The sequence below is a fragment of the Talpa occidentalis genome, unplaced genomic scaffold (assembly GCF_014898055.3).
Source record: "Talpa occidentalis isolate TD23 unplaced genomic scaffold, MPIMG_talOcc4v2.1 talOcc4.10, whole genome shotgun sequence".
NCBI lineage: Eukaryota > Metazoa > Chordata > Mammalia > Eulipotyphla > Talpidae > Talpa > Talpa occidentalis.
In genome coordinates, this window is record NW_023600993.1 from 102,063,781 (window position 1) to 102,081,391 (window position 17,611).

Below are 17,611 nucleotides of genomic sequence, written 5' to 3' on the forward strand. Positions count from 1 at the left end.
TGACATTATTAAGCAAATAATTTCTCAAATATTATATTAGAGTTACAACAGATGGATTGTACTATTGCCCCAAGCCATGATTAATTCAGCTGCCACATGTCTTTCATTGTGGAATATAAACTTACTCTTGAGAAGTAAAGAAGAAAAGGTGAGTTTGATAGGGCATGGACAGCAACATGTCGCCGCTTGAACAGAATGAATTCACAAGTGTCCAGCCTGCTTTTCATGTAGGGGAGATGCTACAGAAAGCAGGACCATGTACCACTTTTTGTAAGTCAGGAGGGGTTCGCCAATGGCACAACCTCAGAGTGCGTTGATCCCCAACACTCAACCTGCTATTGGATACAATCTTAATAAAGACCAGCATGTATATAGGCATAGGGCTTCTGGAACAATTGTGCAGATGAAAGATTAAACATCAGGGCTTAAATGTCCTTTATAGGCTATTCTTGCTCTGATTTTTTGAAACTTTCTTCTGGTAATGCAGAAGTCATAAGCACCAATCTTGCAGGAGATTAAAAATTGCTGCTCTTGGTCTCAGTAAAAAAAAAAAAAATCTGGAAAATAAAGTATACCACAATTACATGTGAAAGACGTAAAATTAAACTAGAGGAATTACTAGTAAAAAAGGAACTGCTAAAACCATAAATAGCCATGGGCTTTTGCCCAAGGTGTGGTTCGCCATGAGAAATGTGGGTGCTGTCCTGACCAAAGACTGGGAACTGCAAAATTAAACTAGAATTCCTTCATGACCTGACTCGATCTCAGCTCTGTTGGGATGCCTCGATTTGACAGATTGGCTAGAGGATAATGTATGTTTCCGTAAATAATCTACCCGGGATTTAGTAGATTTAATTAAATAAATCTTAATTAAGATTTCTTTGTTTGCTGTATGCACTCAGGACAGATTCCAGAGATCCAAAATAGATGTCCATTTGTTGAATAGCTGTAGACCTGTTGTGTTCCTCTTGACAGCACAGCACATCTAAAATATTGCCAACTGGTCGTTGACAGAAAAAGTGTGTTCTCCCCAGATAATCATAAACAATAATCGAATCAGATTTAAGTATTAACTGAGCATGTATTGACACCTGTTTCTGGGCTACATATTTAGCATTCACATCAACTTTCTGGACAGGTGCTATTTTGGTCCTCATTTTACAAGAGAAAATACATCACAGGTAGAAGCTTAAGTAATTGTTTGGGGGTTCAGAGTCTAGCCTGACTAAGTCACCAGTCCTGCTCACCCCTTGGCTGGCCACACCCCCAATGCCCACCTGGGGGTCTACCGCTGGCGGAAGGCAATGGGCAGCTTCCGGTGGGGCACTAGGATACCCATGTGCAGCATCTCCACAGGCTCATGGTCTGTGGCCACAATGTCGTATTTGCGGACAATCTGGAACACACAGGCACAGAAGCAGAGTCAGCCTCTTCTCCTACCTGCAGGACTGCCCAGAACACAGCTAAGCAGCCTGGCCAGGGTCTTACCCAGCAAAGAGCGAGCAGGAGCTGGAGTTCTGCTAATCGGCGGCCGATGCACATCCTTTTCCCAATGCCAAATGGAAGATGTGCAAAAGGATTAATCCTTTTCTTGTCTTCAAGCCATCGCTCAGGTCTAAACTGACTTGAATCTTCAAAACTTTCTTCATTGGATCCCAACACCTGGGTATTTAGCATCAACACTGTCTGGAAAGGCAGACACAACCACATTTAAGACAACAGAAGGAAACGTTGGAAGAGTGACATTGACAAGTGATCATCTTGCAAGTGTAAGTTTAACCCCCCAGTTTATAACGATGATGATGGCCGGCAGGTATTGCTCTTGAAATGGCCCAGGTCCTATATAGGTGACAAACTTAGCTATTTTATCTGTAACTCCATGGTGTAGATTCTTCATTATCCCCATTTTACAGATGTGCAAACAGGCTCATGGATGATGTGTGGCTCACTCAAGGCTACCCCTGAATCCAGGACTCCCTGTCTCATCGCTGTGACTCCTAGTACTGACAATGCAACGTGTCAGGTTTGCATGGCAGCCCACTTATTTCCAAAATGAAGGCTCTCCCGGTAAAGATTTCAAGGGAGACCTGACGACTACTTGGACCAGGCATCTTTCAAAGCTCTGTAAGCTGCAAATGATGTAAGTTCTACTTACTCCTTTGGGCAAGGTATATTCACCCAGAACCATGGGCTTGTCGAGAGTCCGAGTGGTGAATGGCACACTGGGAGTAAGCCTGAGGGAAGGAAGTCAAAGATGAGAAGTGGGGACAGGGTACATACCAGTTCTAGCTCAAGCGTCCACAGGAATGCAGATACTGCCTGTTCTGTTCCCCACTCTGTCTCTGATGAATCCTCTCACTCCTTGCACCTCTGGCCTGTACCCCAGCTCTTGTATGCATAAATAAATAAAATAAATCTTTGAAAAAAAATAATTGCTGCACAAATCCATACTCCAAAAGGCAACATGGCTGGAACGAAAATGAGTTAAATCAGGTGCATTTTTGCCTTCCAAACAACAGACAGCTCATAACCCTGAAATGTATCAGTTATGTTTTCTACCTGTTGGACACTCAGCAAACAACAGATGGCCTCAAACTGCCCTGCAGCCTCAGCCATGTGACTGTGGGCACAGAACAGTACAAAGGGGTTTGAGGGGCTCAGCTGCTATTCGGTCTTTCAGTCTTTCTGTCTCATTGCCTGCCTGCCTGTGGACCCAGTGCCCCACTTCAGCGATAAAGGCACGTCAGGTATACACCTAAGGCTCCGAGATTCCTTTTCCGTTTGCCTGAGTCAACAATGAACTGCCCGGCCTGGGATGGTTGCAAAAAATGACCACAATTCTTAAGGAAGAAGTTCTGTTTCTTTCTTCCCGGTGTTTATATCAGGTGTTTCATTCACCCTCTGACTGTGCTGGCTGATTCCCCACCCAAAGCTGCATCATGCTGCGTACGGTCCCCCAAATTCAGTCCAGGTACCAATGTGTGTGTGCTTCATGCTTCCCCTCAAGCCTGATGTTTGTTCTAGGTTTCTCTTGTCAGCCCTCCATAAAGTTAGTTATTTCCTTCTGCTCCTAAGATGTTGTGGGTTTTGCTCTCCAGAAAGGATATATAGGAATTTTCTAATAACATCTCCCAGAGGCTCAAAACCAAATCAGTCTCTATGTCTTATCACATAATAGCTTGGTTCCCTGCTGAGCTTTCATCTCCTGTCCTTCAAGCATGCGCCGATCTTAATTAGCACTTAGAGGCTGCATTGAGCGTTACTATTACTGATTGAAGGAGGGCACTGACCTTCCATGATCTAACAGAATTTGTTCAAATGTTCAGGAAATGAGTAACAGATAAGAAATATGGTCCTGAGGTTCTTTTTCTGTGATTTGATATGTTTGTGAATCAACTTGTAAGAGAACAGCTTTCTAACATTCAGGAGGCAAGTGTTCTCACCTCATAGATTCTTTCAGACAGGCTTTTAAATATGGCATATTCCTCAAATCCTCTGCCCGAGGCATCTGTTTTTCATGCAGCACTCTCTGAATTTCCTTGAGAAGCTTTTGTTGCACGTGGCGATTACGAGATAGATTGTAGAGAATCCACATTAAGCTGTTTGCTGTCTGAAAGTCAAATGGACACAAAAGTTGAGTTTCTGCAAAACTGCCTTAAATCCAGTCTGAATCAAACCAAATGCAGGGTCTACACAGCCTGGCTTGGCTAATACCTCAGCAATGCTTGTTTATGCCTGTCTGTCTGCTGTGCCTTTAATAAACACAATCTGTGAAAAGTCAGATTTATTTTCCACGATGTATCTATTAAGGATAGCTTATTGACTGAAGGAAGCAAGAGAGAATCCTTTATATATTCAGCTGGGTTAAGATGCTTACAATATAGTTTGCCACAAAAATCGTTTGAACACAAATGACAGCAGGTAAAAGTGATGAAAATCAGATGGGAGGCTTGCAGCCATGTCAATTTCTGGTTCACTGTTCCATTGTTATGCAAGATGTTACCACTGGGGGGAACTGGATGAAGGATCCCAGGAACCTAGAGCAACAGGTGAGCCTATAATTATCAAGGAACATTTTTTATATTAAAAAAACTTGTATCGAGGTAACAATGGTTTACACCACCTTATACGGTTTAGAGGTAGAGAACCTACCTCCTCAGGTATGTGTTACCCCCACCACATCCACCACCAGGTACCCATAGTCTTCCACCAACAAAAGGTTCTTAAAGCTGAATTACCCCTGGACTTTGGTGGAGGGTTATGGGTGGTGTGTGTGGGGTGGTCACTTACATCTGATCCCTAAATCATATGCAATGTTATAAACCAATAGATCCCTAAATCATATGCAGTGTTATAAACCAATATCCCCTCAGTCAAGATGACACAATGAAAGTAAAAGAGAAATTCAAAAAAGTTTGATTGAAAACAGCTTCGTGTAAGATATTGATATAAAAATTAAGTGAAGAGAGAAATATATAAATCCTAGGATTGTTGCTAACAAGAGTTTGGTTAAAAAAAAATGTCAGTGCAAATGGACATGAAACTGCATTTCTGGAATTTAAAAGAAAGAGCTTTTGGGCCACACCCTCAAATTGACCACAAAATAAAAAGGCATTGTCTGTCTATGCGGCCAGTGTTTGAGCCGCAGGGTCCCTCAGGCCTCCCAGGAGGATGCTGGCTTGGAGATGAAGCTGAACACAGCAAGGCGCCAGCTGCAGTTTCTGAGAAAGGTTCGTGGCTTTGAAGTGGCATCCTTTCTTTCCTTTCCAAAGGCAATGAGAAGGGGAAAAAATCGTGGTAGACGCAAGCAATGTAGCTTTTAACTTCATAATATTCACCACTGGTGGGCACATGTATTTGTTTTTCAGGCCTTTTTAAAGCCAATTTAAGCTCACTAGCTCCCTTAAAATGGTCCTTGTGTCCTCCCTCTGCAGACACGGAGACGCTTTTGCTAAGTGCTTACACAACGAGCGTCATGCATGGGGCTTCGGAGCCAGTGGCACTTACTATGTTTGGAAGAAGATGCCTTCAAGGCAGCCCCTTCATGTCAGCCACCAGCAGCCTCAGCTGCAAATAAGCTGCGGATGGCATTATTACCAGGGTCCAGTTTACGAAACAGGAAGAGGGCATAGCCACCAAATTAGATACACTTTCAAATTTCTCTGATTTTCTAAATATGACTTCCAGAATAGCCAGGACTAAAAAAGAAACAGTTGATCCTATCAGTGGGGTCCTTTACCGCAAGTGAGGGCTAGAGTTTCCAAAAGGCAGATAACTGTAGCTTTCACCAAAGCCCTATATGACAGCCTGGACCTATTAGGGTGACTGCAGGGGTGAGTGGAGGGAAGGTGACCTGGGAAACCTCAAACTATCCTGGCTTGACCTCTGGAGAGGAGAGGGATATCCTGGCTAGCTTTCTTGCTTCTACTCCCCTTGTTCTGGGTCCATTCAACCAGAACCCAGTTTTCAAAACATGTATCTCTTTTGCTATAAGGCAGGTTACTCCCTGGTTTATAAAGCTCTAAGTGATTTCCATTGCAGGTGTAATAAAATAGAAATGCCTCACGAGTGGTCGGGATTCACAGAGCTGGTGGTGACTTCTCCAGTGTCATCTGTGATCACATTTGCTAGTTCTCCATCACCATCCCTCTTTCTGCCCCAGGGCCTTTGCAGGTGCTGTTTCCTCTACCTGGAGTGCTTTCCACCAGATCTTCCCACAGCGGGTCCTTCCTCATCATTCCAGAATCAGCTTAGGATCGTTCCCTTGAGGGAACTTGATCCTCTATCTCCATCTCTTTCTGAGATGCTGATGCTGGCTCCATGTCCCACTCCACTCTCTGAAATTGTCTTATTGCCTGCTTGTTGACTTGTCTATGATCTGTCTTCCCTACTAGCATTTGTCTTCTAAGAGCAGAGCTGGCTCATGGTGCTCTCTCGAGCATGTAGTAGGCACTCAACAGTTGCTGAATTCTTTTTTCTAGAGGCATGTCTTATTTATTTATTTATTATTTGTTTGTTTGGTTTATACATGCACTGGGTACAGTCAGAAGCGTGGGAGGGCGAGAGAACTCACCAGAGCCAGAGCGGGGAGCAGAGCAGGCAGAAGGACCGAGGCACACTGCTGAGGGGAGCAGCGGGCGGCAGGAGAGGTCTGCCGCCATGTGGGACCCTCCTCCGGTGGCCGGGGAGCAGCCGGGGATCGAACCGGCTGCAGAGGCTGCAGGCAGCTTCGCAACCCAGCGCTCAACCGCTGCGCCACCGGGGAGGCCCAGTTGCTGAATTCTTTTATCCATCAAACAAGGATGTATGGAGCATCTACTAAGTGTGAAATGCTGCTCTACATTCTGGAACACTTCAGAGGACAAAGTCAAGGGGAATGAAGCTGCCTTTCCAGTTGGAAAAGAATGGAGCAGGGCTGCAGGCAAAGCTTTTACTCCCTTCCTTTGGGGAAGCCGCTCAAGAGATTCAAGAGGAGAGTGAAGGAAAATGAATCCCCATTTCTGACTTATGGAGCATGAGGAGAAATGTCTACATGGCTCTCCCCCAAGGAGAAACCCCTGCAATTTCTTCAGACAAGAAACACTGGGGAAAGGAGAACCCGGGGAAGAAGGAGCTGGCTTCCATTCTGCTTGGAGATTTGGAGGCGCAAGATAGCGTGGCCCCAAGGACCATCACTAAGCTCAGTCCCAGGATAGCTCAAAAAAATGAATCAGGATCATCAGAACCACAGGAACACTTGTGGGTACTTGTGTTGGGATTTTGGCTGTGTTCAGCATCTGTTAGGAGTAGCAACCACTTTGGGACAGAATTTTGGCATTTAAAATGAGCAGTTTTATCTAAATTGAAATCAAGCTTTCCCAAACTCACTCTGTTTACCGTTTCTACAGAAGAAATACCACTGGACTGGCAAAGACTATTCCAATATGTCTACAATAAGTGACAGCCCAATTAGGCATTTCAGAGTAACACATGTGATTCCCGAAACCATTCCACTGTCAAAAATCTAGACTATCCATCTTGTTATGAAGTGCAATATTCAATTTGCATGTCTTTCGCTAATAGCCCGCCTGGATTTTCACCACTGGAGCACGTGGCTTCTCCTCCTATCACATCTCAACACAAAGGTCTGTCCTTGGAGCTCCTGCATTACCTACCATGGAGGCTTTTGTTTCTTTTTTATGGTAAGAAAGTTAATGTGCTCAGTTAATCCTTTTGGAAAGGATGCGCTGAGTGCCTGCTTAGAATCATCAGAAAGAACTTACAGTTTATTTAGCAAAGGACAGTCAGGCCCACCCTTACCGTCTCCACAGCAGCCAGCTGCAGCTCCGTGACCGATGCATACAATTCCTTCTTTGAAAGCTGACGGCAGTGATAAATGTCACAGAGGAAGTCTTCAGTGGGGCGCTCGGAATATTTCTCTAACCGGTTGTCGATGCAAGATTTGACTATCGGAGGAGAGACAAAGGCAAAGAAGTCAGGGGAGAATTAGGATGAGGAAAGGACCTGCCATCACATCTTCCCTGCAGCATCTAAGGGCTTCGGGGGACCTCGCCTGATTTGTTAGATACACTAATCTTGCTTTGCAGGGTGAGTTGGCAGGGATCCAGCAATGCCCGCAGGAGCAGGGCTTGTTAAAGCTGTAGGTGCTCAAGCAACAGCCGGGCATCTTAAAATGCAGATGCTTGGTAGAGGCCAGCATGAGACCGAGGTAGGATACACCTCTCAGAATCAGAACTTGGATCCAGACCCTGGAGTCCAGCTGATGTGCTCGCTAAGATAGGCAAAGTGGGGTTTGGCTCCCAAATCTAGGTGGTATCAGAGGGGAGATCTCCCCCCAACATTATCAAATGCACACACATACACACACGCACACACAAGGGCCGTGAGTTTGCACGATTACAATAATAGCAAAATTTTCTAATATCTGTATGGCATGTGTCGCACTCGCTTCCACCCATGACACAAGCCACCCCCACAATAACAAGGTAAGAAGAGAGGCCGGGGCAGCAATGACAAGCCTGCAGCACACACAAGCGATTAGAGTCCCAGCTTCTGGGATTGTCCCTCGGCATCCCCGTTAGCGTGTAACCGTAGGAAGTTGATTTTCCGTGGATCTCAGTTCCGTCCCTCAGGGCTACCAATCTTTTATTTATTTTTTAAAAAGATTTATTTATATAAGCACTTGGGTACAGTCAGAAGCGCGGGAGGGTGAGAGAATTCACCAGAGCCAGAGCGGGGAGCAGAGCAGGCAGAAGGACCGAAGTACACTGCTGAGGGGAGCAGCGGGCGGCAGGAGAGGTCTGCGCGCCATGTGGGACCCTCGCCTGGTGGCTGGGGATAGAACTGGCTGCAGAGGCTGCGGGCAGCTTTGCAGCCCAGCACTCAACCGCTGCGCCACCGGGGAGGCCCAGGGCTACCAATCTTAAAGGGCAGGTTTTGGTGAGAATTAAATGAGTGTGTGTGCATAATATAATACATGTGTGTTACTTATCATTTATAATAGATGTTATATTTGCTGTCTATAATATATATAGAATCACATGATAATGCATAGCACCAAGTATTTTCTCCATAATGAGCAGAAATAGCTCTGACACCTTGAGCTACTGTGATATACAAGGATTTTATGTCATCTATATTAGGCCTCGAAAAAAACTGCATTGAGGTAGGCACTATTTTACTATTCTTGCTGTTATTCATCAAAGCCTATTTTAAAGACCGGTTAATTGAGGATCATAAGGAGCATTTGGTCAGGTCGCCCTCTTGATGGCAGAGGTGGGACTTGAACTCAGGAATCTCTGACTCTTCAACTCCTGCTTTGAATCACTCCCAGTTCTCCAAGAAGACGACAGAAAGCTGCCTCTGCCATGGCCTGCACCAGGAGATCCCAATCTCATGTGTGGGCAGAGCCCAAAGGAATCAGTAGGAGCCACTGCCTCCGGGGCCCAGTGGACATGGCACTAGGCCCTCCCGCAGCAGCTCCGCCAGGGTGGCAGGCGCTCCGGCTCTTACCTGACTTGAAGATGGTGTCCCAGGCCTGCGTGTGGGCCTGCCACACTCTGGTGTTGAGCCTCTGGTGCAGCTCGACTGGGGTCACCATCAACCTCCCAAATGTGCTCATCATCTGAGAGGAACAGAGACAACGTTCATCTTAGTTCTGCCCATTCCCAGGTAACTTCCCTCTGCAGGGGACTGTTGTGAACAAGCCCCCTGTGCTTCCCCAGAGGCAGCATTCAGGGGACACCCAGCCTCCCCCTCAGTGCTGGAAGGGGTCCCCACCTCCGCCCCAGGGATGCCTTTAATATCGCCTTGGGCTGTTTCCCCCTGGCTGTGTTTCATAAAATACTTGATCTGATGACCCTAATGTTAAAAAAAAAAAAAAAAAAAAAAGAGGAAAAGTATAACTTTCATATGCGCTTCTATTTCCAAACTTCAGTCATTCCTAAACCAATTTCACATCGTCCACCATGTCCACACGCGACTCAGGCCATTCAAAAATTTTAAATCCAATGCATTGGGACTCTTTAAAAACAGCCTCTCTAACCACGTGACCTTCGATTGCAATATCTGCTTCACTTTGCCTAAACAAGTAATGATTGAACGTGCTTTATTATTTGTGCACATGCGCATAGTCATGCCTGAAAACACCCAACATGTGAAAATGAACACAGCACAGCACAAGCCTGTGTGTGCTGTTCTCGGGACCCAGGGTGCTGTCCGTGTGTCAAGGTCAATCCAGGGTCAGTGGGCAGCTGCCCCCTCCCTGGGATGCTCACTGTTTTGATGGCCAGGATGAAGTTCAAAGCTTCGTCCCCCGTGTTCCTCTGCAGGAGTCCAAATCTCTTCTCGTAGAGGACCAGGCAGATACCTGTTAAGTGACAGAACCGACCCTCTCAGGCCGAGGCGGTGGCTAGCCGGCTGCTGTGCCTCCATTCAGAACGGGCTTGTCTAACCCGCGTCGAAGGTAAAGGTGGGGGAACACTCGCTGCTCTTTGGAGAAATGATTTCCAGGTCTGAGGATTCCCCTGATCAGAAATGACCCGTCCGCCCTCAGTCATCCCAGCCACACGGAGCCCAGGGGTCCTGGCAAAGGTGCCCTGTGGTCAGCCCTGAGTGACTCAGCTGTTTCACTAAAGTCACCTACGGGGTTCAGTTGCCTGAGGGCAGGTGAGAGGCCCTGAGAGGAGGAAGGGCAAGGAGCCAGGTGCTGTGCCAGCAGCCGGGCCAGAACCTCCCGTGTGTTTTTCCCCATTGCATCAATTTCCCAAGGCACAACCTTTCAAAAAATAAAATTCCCAACTTTTTGCTTTAAAATATTTTAACTAGAACAAAATGGGAAGAACAGTCTGAGTGGTCCACCCTTTCAGGGAAACTCAGAGGCGGCCCCCACTGACATTGTCACGCGGTCCCTGTGTGTGCACACAAGTGTGAGTGTCGTTGAAAATAACTTTCAGTTCCCACAATGCCTCACACTCAAGTGCAAAAACCAGTCTCCTGAGAGTAAAGATGATTTCCTCCCCGACCATCATGGCATGAACATCCCAGAGAATGTTAGCAAACGTTCCATGGAGCTCTATTACTTGTCCATGAAAATGTTCCCCCACTGTCCTAAAGATAACTCCAGAACCAGCTTCTGGGGTGACCCACCTTTTGACAGGTGGACAGTGATCTCCCCTTTACAGATTGGGAAACTGGCTCGAGGGGCTACGCGATGGCTCTGCAGTGGCAAAGCTGAGAGGTGCAGATGAGTCAACCAGCCCAGCCACTGCAAATGCCCAGCTTTCCCAGCTATATTTATGTTTCCAAAGCCCCATGTCCCTGTTCAGTCTTTCTAGGTTTTCCCGTGCTTGCATCCACCAGGCATGACCAACGAGCCCCTGGGGTGTTTTCTGGGGGGCACAAGAATGAACATTTACAAATGACTTGTTTTTTTCTTGGTGAATTGCCCACTTATAGCTGTGCTTCTGCCTTTGGATTTCAGTGGTGGTGTTGGTCTTCCATCGAGGTAAACTTCAGTGGAGTTATTCATGAAATGTTAGGTTACTGAACCATGTGGGGAGCAGGTAGGGACGTCAAGCAGTACATGAAATCTTAAATTCGAGAAGTGATGGTGTCCCAAGATGCATACTGTCGCTAGGGTACCATTTCCTTGTTTACGAAAAGCCCAAAAGCCTAAAAACTAAGCGTCTCACCCAGTTAAACACGCTCAACAGCACGCACATTTTTTCTTTTTAGGACCTGTCACACCAGGACCTTCACAGAACAAACCCATCCATAGTTTCTGGTGTCACAAGATACTGAGTGTGATAGGAGCAGCCTAGGGGGACAACTTTCCAGTTTGCCAGATTTTCTGGGGGTAACATTGCTGACTGAATCCACTACACTGAGCCACAGTGTAAATGCAGCCATTTTTATCCATTCATGCGTCTCTCCTAAATGCTCTGCTTTTGTCAGAGTTCAGCACTGGTGTCATGGAATGGGCATGGCTGGTCACAGAGCTCCTTCCCCCTCATCTCTTCCCTAGAGAACCACACTTTTGTGCAGGGCATCAGCACACTGTTCTCAGGGGCAACTCGGGGTGACCTAAGGCTCGGAGGACGGCTCTGTGCTCACATCCTTGTAGCAGCCAGAGTGGCCGCAACCCAGGTCTGGCCAGTGAAACCAAAGGGAATTCACTTTTGCTGGCACCCTCTTGCCTTCTTGCCTAGAATGCAGAGGTGAGGCCAGGAGAGCCAGCAGCCATTTTGCAACAAGCCAACAAGCTAAGATGGAGGAGCAAACAGACCAAGTGAGCTCCGGTGCCCACTGCTCTCACTGTGTGCCAGCTCAGGGCTTCTGAAAATGCCAGGCACTTTTAAACCACTGTAGTCAAATTTTTAACTTGCAACGAATGCATTCAATACTTCTAGGCATTGGGGAACCATTTCTAAAGCATGCACTTTGTCCTCCCTTATAATCATTTTGTCTCTTCTTTCCCTTAACCTCGTCCAAGGATTTCTTATTTGCACGGGGCTCTCTAATGTGCTAACATAATGGACCACACCTTTCAAGTGGGGTTGTGCTGATGGGGGAGACAGGTCCCAACAAAAGCTTCCATCCTGGGGAGTCCTCTCTACTCCCTGGCATCATCCAGAGTGCCTGGGACAAAGCAGATGTATGACGAATGTTCGCTGAAGGACTCCACACAAACAATTCATTTTGCAAGGCATAACTTAAGTGCCTGGATGCATGAAAATGCCCCCTACTGGTCTTTCATCCTCTTTGCCCCATTACTGTCAATGTAGTGTATGGTTATTACCAAGTTGTTGACTTCTGAATTGTAGCCTCAAAGTCACTCACCAAATCACGTCAAAATGAGACCAGGAAGATGACTTACTTTCAAATGACCACTTGTTCAGTTCACTGTATAAATCTTCAACACAGCCTCGTTCATCACAGAGCTCATCTAGTCTGTCCATAAAATCAGCCAAGACCTTAAAAGAAAGAGATCACAAAAGACACCATTGGAAGAGGACAGAAGCTTAAGCTCGGGAAGCAAACTTCAGGTTTTGCTATTCAGTGTATTCCCTGCGTGTCATCCTATTGGCTGTAAGCAACCCTGATTCTATATTCTCCCTGGGAGCTCACCTCATGCCCTAATACCCTTATTCTGGGCTATTCTCTCTGCTTTTCCTGCTGGAGCCACCCTGAAGTTCAAGTTTCAGCTTCTGATCTAAATTTAAGAAAAGGCAAACATTTCTTCTAATAGAAATGGAGAGTAAACCGGGGAAGGAGGAGCGGGCCAGGCCAGGGTCCTTGTTGGCAGGACAGCTCAAGGACTCCGATGCCGTAAGTAGCCTGAGGTCTGCCCCTTTCCTATCTGGGCAAGCAAACCTCTCCATATTGGTTGTAACTGTGCTAACCATGTTGAACTTAGAGCCAAGAAATCCACAAATGCTAGATGTAGATTCCTCACTAAATAGCTCGATGACTTTGGACTAGTTACATAAAACCTCTAGAGGCCAGTTTCCAAAATTGGGGTTTTCAATGATGAAGGCCTCACATTTAACAACCTTTCCTGGCACTAAGAACCATCCAAAGTGGGTTATTTTATCTGATCCTCACCACAACCAGGTCAGCCAGACAGGTAACAGGTAGAAAACTGAGGCTTCAAGAAAGGTTAAGGCTGTTGCCCTTGCATACATACATGAAAAGCGGCCAGTCTGGGGCCTGAAATACAGGGTACATGACTACAAGTGGAAATGTTTCACCTGCCCACACAGTGTATTAGAGTAAAGACTACTTTAAATTTGTTACCATTGAAAAATCCAGAGATTTCACATAAATGGATGCATTTTCCACTATTTGTCATAATAGTAATAATAATAATAATAATAATAATGACAAGATCTGATGACACTGGGTCTGCACTCCCATGAGACAGTCATTTGCCAGGGTAGCTGTCCCCTCTAGAAAAGTCACACTTCTGTTTGCTAAAACTCCACTGGACCTGCCTTATACACTTACATTAATTTCTTGGCCCCTGGAACCTCCTGGGTTTGCGATATTTCACCTATATGATCCTATCTGGGTTCAAGTTCAGTTCAAAGTAAACACCCAGAGTGAATAGAAATAAAAAAGACATTACTATCTGCTTAAACCCTCCTCCTTTGGTCCCCTGTTGGCTGAAGGTTAATGTCTAAGTACCTTAGCAGTGGGCAAAAAGACTGTTAAAAGAACTGTCCAGCATCCTTTAAGAGAAAGCCTCCCTTCAGTACATGTACTGTATACGCTATTCTCTGCACACACCATGTCATTTCGTGCCTCCTTATTTTTATCAGGCCATTTTCCCTGAGTGCCTTTCTCTACATTCTCTGACTTGCAGACTCCTACTCATCCTGCAAAACCCAGTTCAAATACCTAGGAACACCATGAGCATGATTTCATTTAGTCCTCAGCAAGCCTCTGGAGTGAGAATTGTTACTCCCATTTTATAAATTGGAAACTGAAGCTTAAGGAAATAAAATGGCATAGTTGCATTACATAGGAGACAGAAGGCTGAGGCTCCTATTCAAGATTTGGAATATCAAAGTATGCATAGACAGCAATGTTTTTGTTTTGTTTTTTTAAAGGAAGGTGAGGTGGGAGGACTATGGATGTTGGGGAGTTTATCCATGTTTTAGCATGGTTCAGAATTGCTAAAACGCAAGCACAACACACAACTTTTGTGGTATAGAGGAAAAGTCTAGAAAGGTCTAGAAAGATCCCTGAATCACTAACTTGCCTGTTTTCCCCTCTGCACTTTGTAGGGATGACTTGAAGCTCCACAAACATCTCCCCTTCCCCAAAAGACCCAGGAAAGCTGGCCCCCGTGCACAGACCTCATTGATTTTGTTGTCCAGCTTCATAATTTCTACTGGTTTCATCAGCTTCTTTTGAAAGGCACTCCGGACCCTCTGCCAGTCTTCCCCTTCCCTGGAGGAGAAGCAGAATTACACTCAGTGCACAGGGGAAGGGAAAGAGGGAGAAGCAAAGATGCTGTTAGCGCTCACTGTATGAACTACATCAAACTGGACCATCAAACGCACACTGAGAATTGTGCCAAGAAATCGCCCGTGAATATTAGCACTGGAATATTTGGGGCTGGTTAAATGATATGACGAAAAACACCCTTTTTCTCAGCCAAAGATTATGCCAGAAAGGTGACGCCCTCATCATTTGCAGTCAGGGCTTTTTGAGGTGCCCTTGCTGGGGTTGAGCTGGGAGGTCAGAGCCCCAATTCCCTGCAGTCAGAGCATGTGGGCAACCCCTCACCTGTAACCTGGATGGATTAGAGATAAAATCTTCTTTCCATCCATTGACTTGGGTTGAAAGTTACATTCACCAACCTCCTAAAATTTAGGATGTTGCCATGGTCTCCAAATGACATCCAGAGTGAGCTAGTTGGGGTTGCAAAAAGCCTGCTGCCCTCCTGCACCCCCATGCACTTGCCCCACAGCCGCCCACAGGGAGTGGGATTCATCACGCGTCACTGTGGATTCTGAGGCCAGAAATTACATCCTGGGAAACACAGCTATTAGGCATTATAATCGGGGCAAACAAAAGCGCTAGCTTATTTGATGCCGCTAACGCAAGAGCAGAGGAATCACATCACAGTATAACATTTATCCATGAAAAACACTATCCTGGCGCCTCTCTTTATCCCACCTTTCCAAGTGGCCCTAGGTCACAACCCCTCTCTCCCCCTCCAGAAAGGAAGGCCACTAGCAAAAGCAGAGGCTTTCTCGTGTTTGAGCTTAACAGCGGGGCCACAGAGAATTAAGGGGTACTTTTGTTGGTGCCTGGCGCACTGACTTCCCAACTTTGTTCTGCCCAAGAGCGGGGCGCTTTCTGGCATTTCTTCGCCTTGCCGGTTGTCAGAGAGAAGGCAGGTGCTGGGGGCCAGGACAGTTCGCCCCGGTCCCCACCCCCAGCTCCAGTCTCCTGCAAAAGCCCCCGACTGCTCTCGCGTTCGGCCTGGCCAAGAAAAGCCAACCGCAGGACCCCACCCAAGTCCTGCCGATTCTGAATTTCCAAGGCATCCGGCCACTCCCCGGGCCCCCATGCGGCCCCCTGGACTCACAGGATCAGCAGCCCGTAGCCCTCCTGGCGATAGTCGCGATACGCCTTCCAGGGCTTGATCTCCAGCCGCTGGGGGTGCGCGCTCTCGGCGCGGTACAGCGCTTCCAGCAGGCACGGCGAGCCCAGGTGCACCGAGTCGAAGGACCCCAACTTCATGCGGAAAATCTTGCCGTACTTCTTGTGGAACTGGGCCTGCCGCGGGCGGGCACGGCGCGGAGTCAGCGCGGCTCCTCCGCCCGCTGCTCCCGGAGAGCCCGCGGCCGGGACACCCGAGCGCCCCGAGCGCCCCGAGTGCCCCGGGCGCGCACCTGCGGAGGGCTTGGCGCGCCACGCAGGAAGGGGAGAGGGAACTGAGGCGCGACGAGGCACTCACCAGCGTGTCGTGCTGTCTTTTGAGCCCCCCTTTCCAGAGAATCTCCGGCAGGCTGCCCAGGAGCGGCCAGTTGGTGGGGCCGGGCAGGGCGGCCGCGCTCTGCGCATCGCCTGGTTCCGCCATCGGGCAGACGCGCAGCCCCCGCGGCCTGGGGGGCTTGCAAGCTGAAAACGTCACAGGTCTGGGGGACCGCTCCAGGCTGCGCAGGGGCCTTAGGAAGGTGGCCAGGGAGCTACTCCTACAGACGGGGGAGCTCATGGCAGCGGGGGACCCCTGGCGCGCGGGAATGCGCGGGGACAGGCAGGGCGAGATGGCGACAGAGGCGCTGGCCGGACTTGGGGCTCGACGCTGGTGGAGAGAGAGGCGAAGAGGGCCCGCAGGAGGGATGCGCGAGGCAGAGGAGAGACAGAGCAAGGGTCCCCCCCGAGGATGCTGGGCGCTGCGCTGTGCGGCCGCCTCGGCGCGCGGGGCCGGGAGAAAGTTGGCCGGCGGCGCTGCAGAGGTGCAGCTGGGAGGGGGTGTCCCTGGGAAGAGGGAAGGAAGGGCTGCGGGTGCGCCTGTGGGTCCGAGAGTCTGACCGCCAGGTCCGGCGCCGAGAGGCGGGGGGTGCAGGGAGCGCAGAAGAGATGCTCGGGCGCCGGCTCGCCTCCCGGCCCGCTCCATGCCGGGACCACGCATTTATGGGACCGGGCGCGCCCAGGGTGGCCAATGGGCACGCCGAGCGGGGCGGAGGGGCGCGGGTCCCGGGGCGGCGGGTGCAGACGGGATGGAGTCAGCGAGGTGAGCGAGGGCGCCGGGGCCTCGGGTGACCCGCGCGCGCTCTCGGGGCGGGCGCGCCGGCTCCACCCGCAGATAAGCCGCGGGAGGCGCGCGGCCCGGGAGGTCAGCGGGTGCGCCGGGCGCCTCCGCCCTTCCAGCCGGGCCGGGCTCGCGGAGGCGGCCGCAGGCGCTGGCACAAGCGCGGCCCGGGCGGGCGAGGGCCGGGTGCGCGCCGGGTGCTGGGGCGCCCGCAGGGACCCCGAGCCCGGATTGGCCCCGGGCTGACTCCTTGGGAGGAAAGTTGCCTTTCTGGGCGCCCGGAGGCAGGGGCCGTTGGAGACTAACTGAGGTGCACCCCAGGGGGGCTCTGCGCCTTTGGGCCAGGCCAAGGGCGTGTGAGAGGTTTGCTCCCCGATGCTTCGTTTTGGGGGGCTAGAGTGTCATGGTTCGTGCAGTGACGCTCCGCCCACAGCCTCATCTGCAGCTGCCTTTTGAGGCCGTGATGGACCCGCGGGGCAGCGGGACTTGCTGCCCTGTCCTGGGGCACCTGCCCACACCTGCCACCCCCTCCCTCCCTGTGGACACCAGCTACCTTGTGCCCCTGGGAGCCACCGCCCCACCACCCTTCCCCACCTCTCCCCCACCACCCCTCCCCACCTCTCCCAAGCCCACCAAGTGTGGTCACACACACAGTGGTCAGCAAAAATAAACCTGCTTTTTTAATTCAGGAAGAGAAGTTGAAGATTTTTGTTGATGACTTTAAAGAGGTTCTGATCCAAAGAAAAATACCGGATGGTCTCACTCATAGCAGGAATCTAGAAAACTTAAATAAGGGATCAGGAAAAAGAATAACTATAAGAAAGTGAAAATCAAAATCAA

The 17,611-nt window shown here is 49.0% G+C and overlaps 1 protein-coding gene across 2 annotated transcripts; it reads right to left on the reverse strand.

Annotated features, from left to right (window-relative positions):
• Window positions 1-1,285: 1,285 nt before the first annotated feature.
• LOC119254587 (1,25-dihydroxyvitamin D(3) 24-hydroxylase, mitochondrial) lies at window positions 1,286-16,231 on the reverse strand. 2 transcript variants are annotated; one of them, XM_037521694.1, is made up of 11 exons: window positions 15,974-16,231; window positions 15,602-15,792; window positions 14,361-14,454; window positions 12,377-12,473; window positions 9,777-9,868; window positions 9,013-9,124; window positions 7,300-7,445; window positions 3,444-3,610; window positions 2,156-2,234; window positions 1,489-1,686; window positions 1,286-1,396 (listed from the first exon to the last, which is right to left on the reverse strand). In XM_037521694.1, exons 1-11 carry the CDS (start codon window positions 16,229-16,231, stop codon window positions 1,286-1,288), a joined length of 1,545 nt encoding a protein of 514 aa, XP_037377591.1. The 2 variants fall into 2 exon arrangements, with proteins under 2 accessions (XP_037377591.1, XP_037377597.1); XM_037521700.1 differs by lacking the exon at window positions 1,489-1,686.
• Window positions 16,232-17,611: the final 1,380 nt, after the last annotated feature.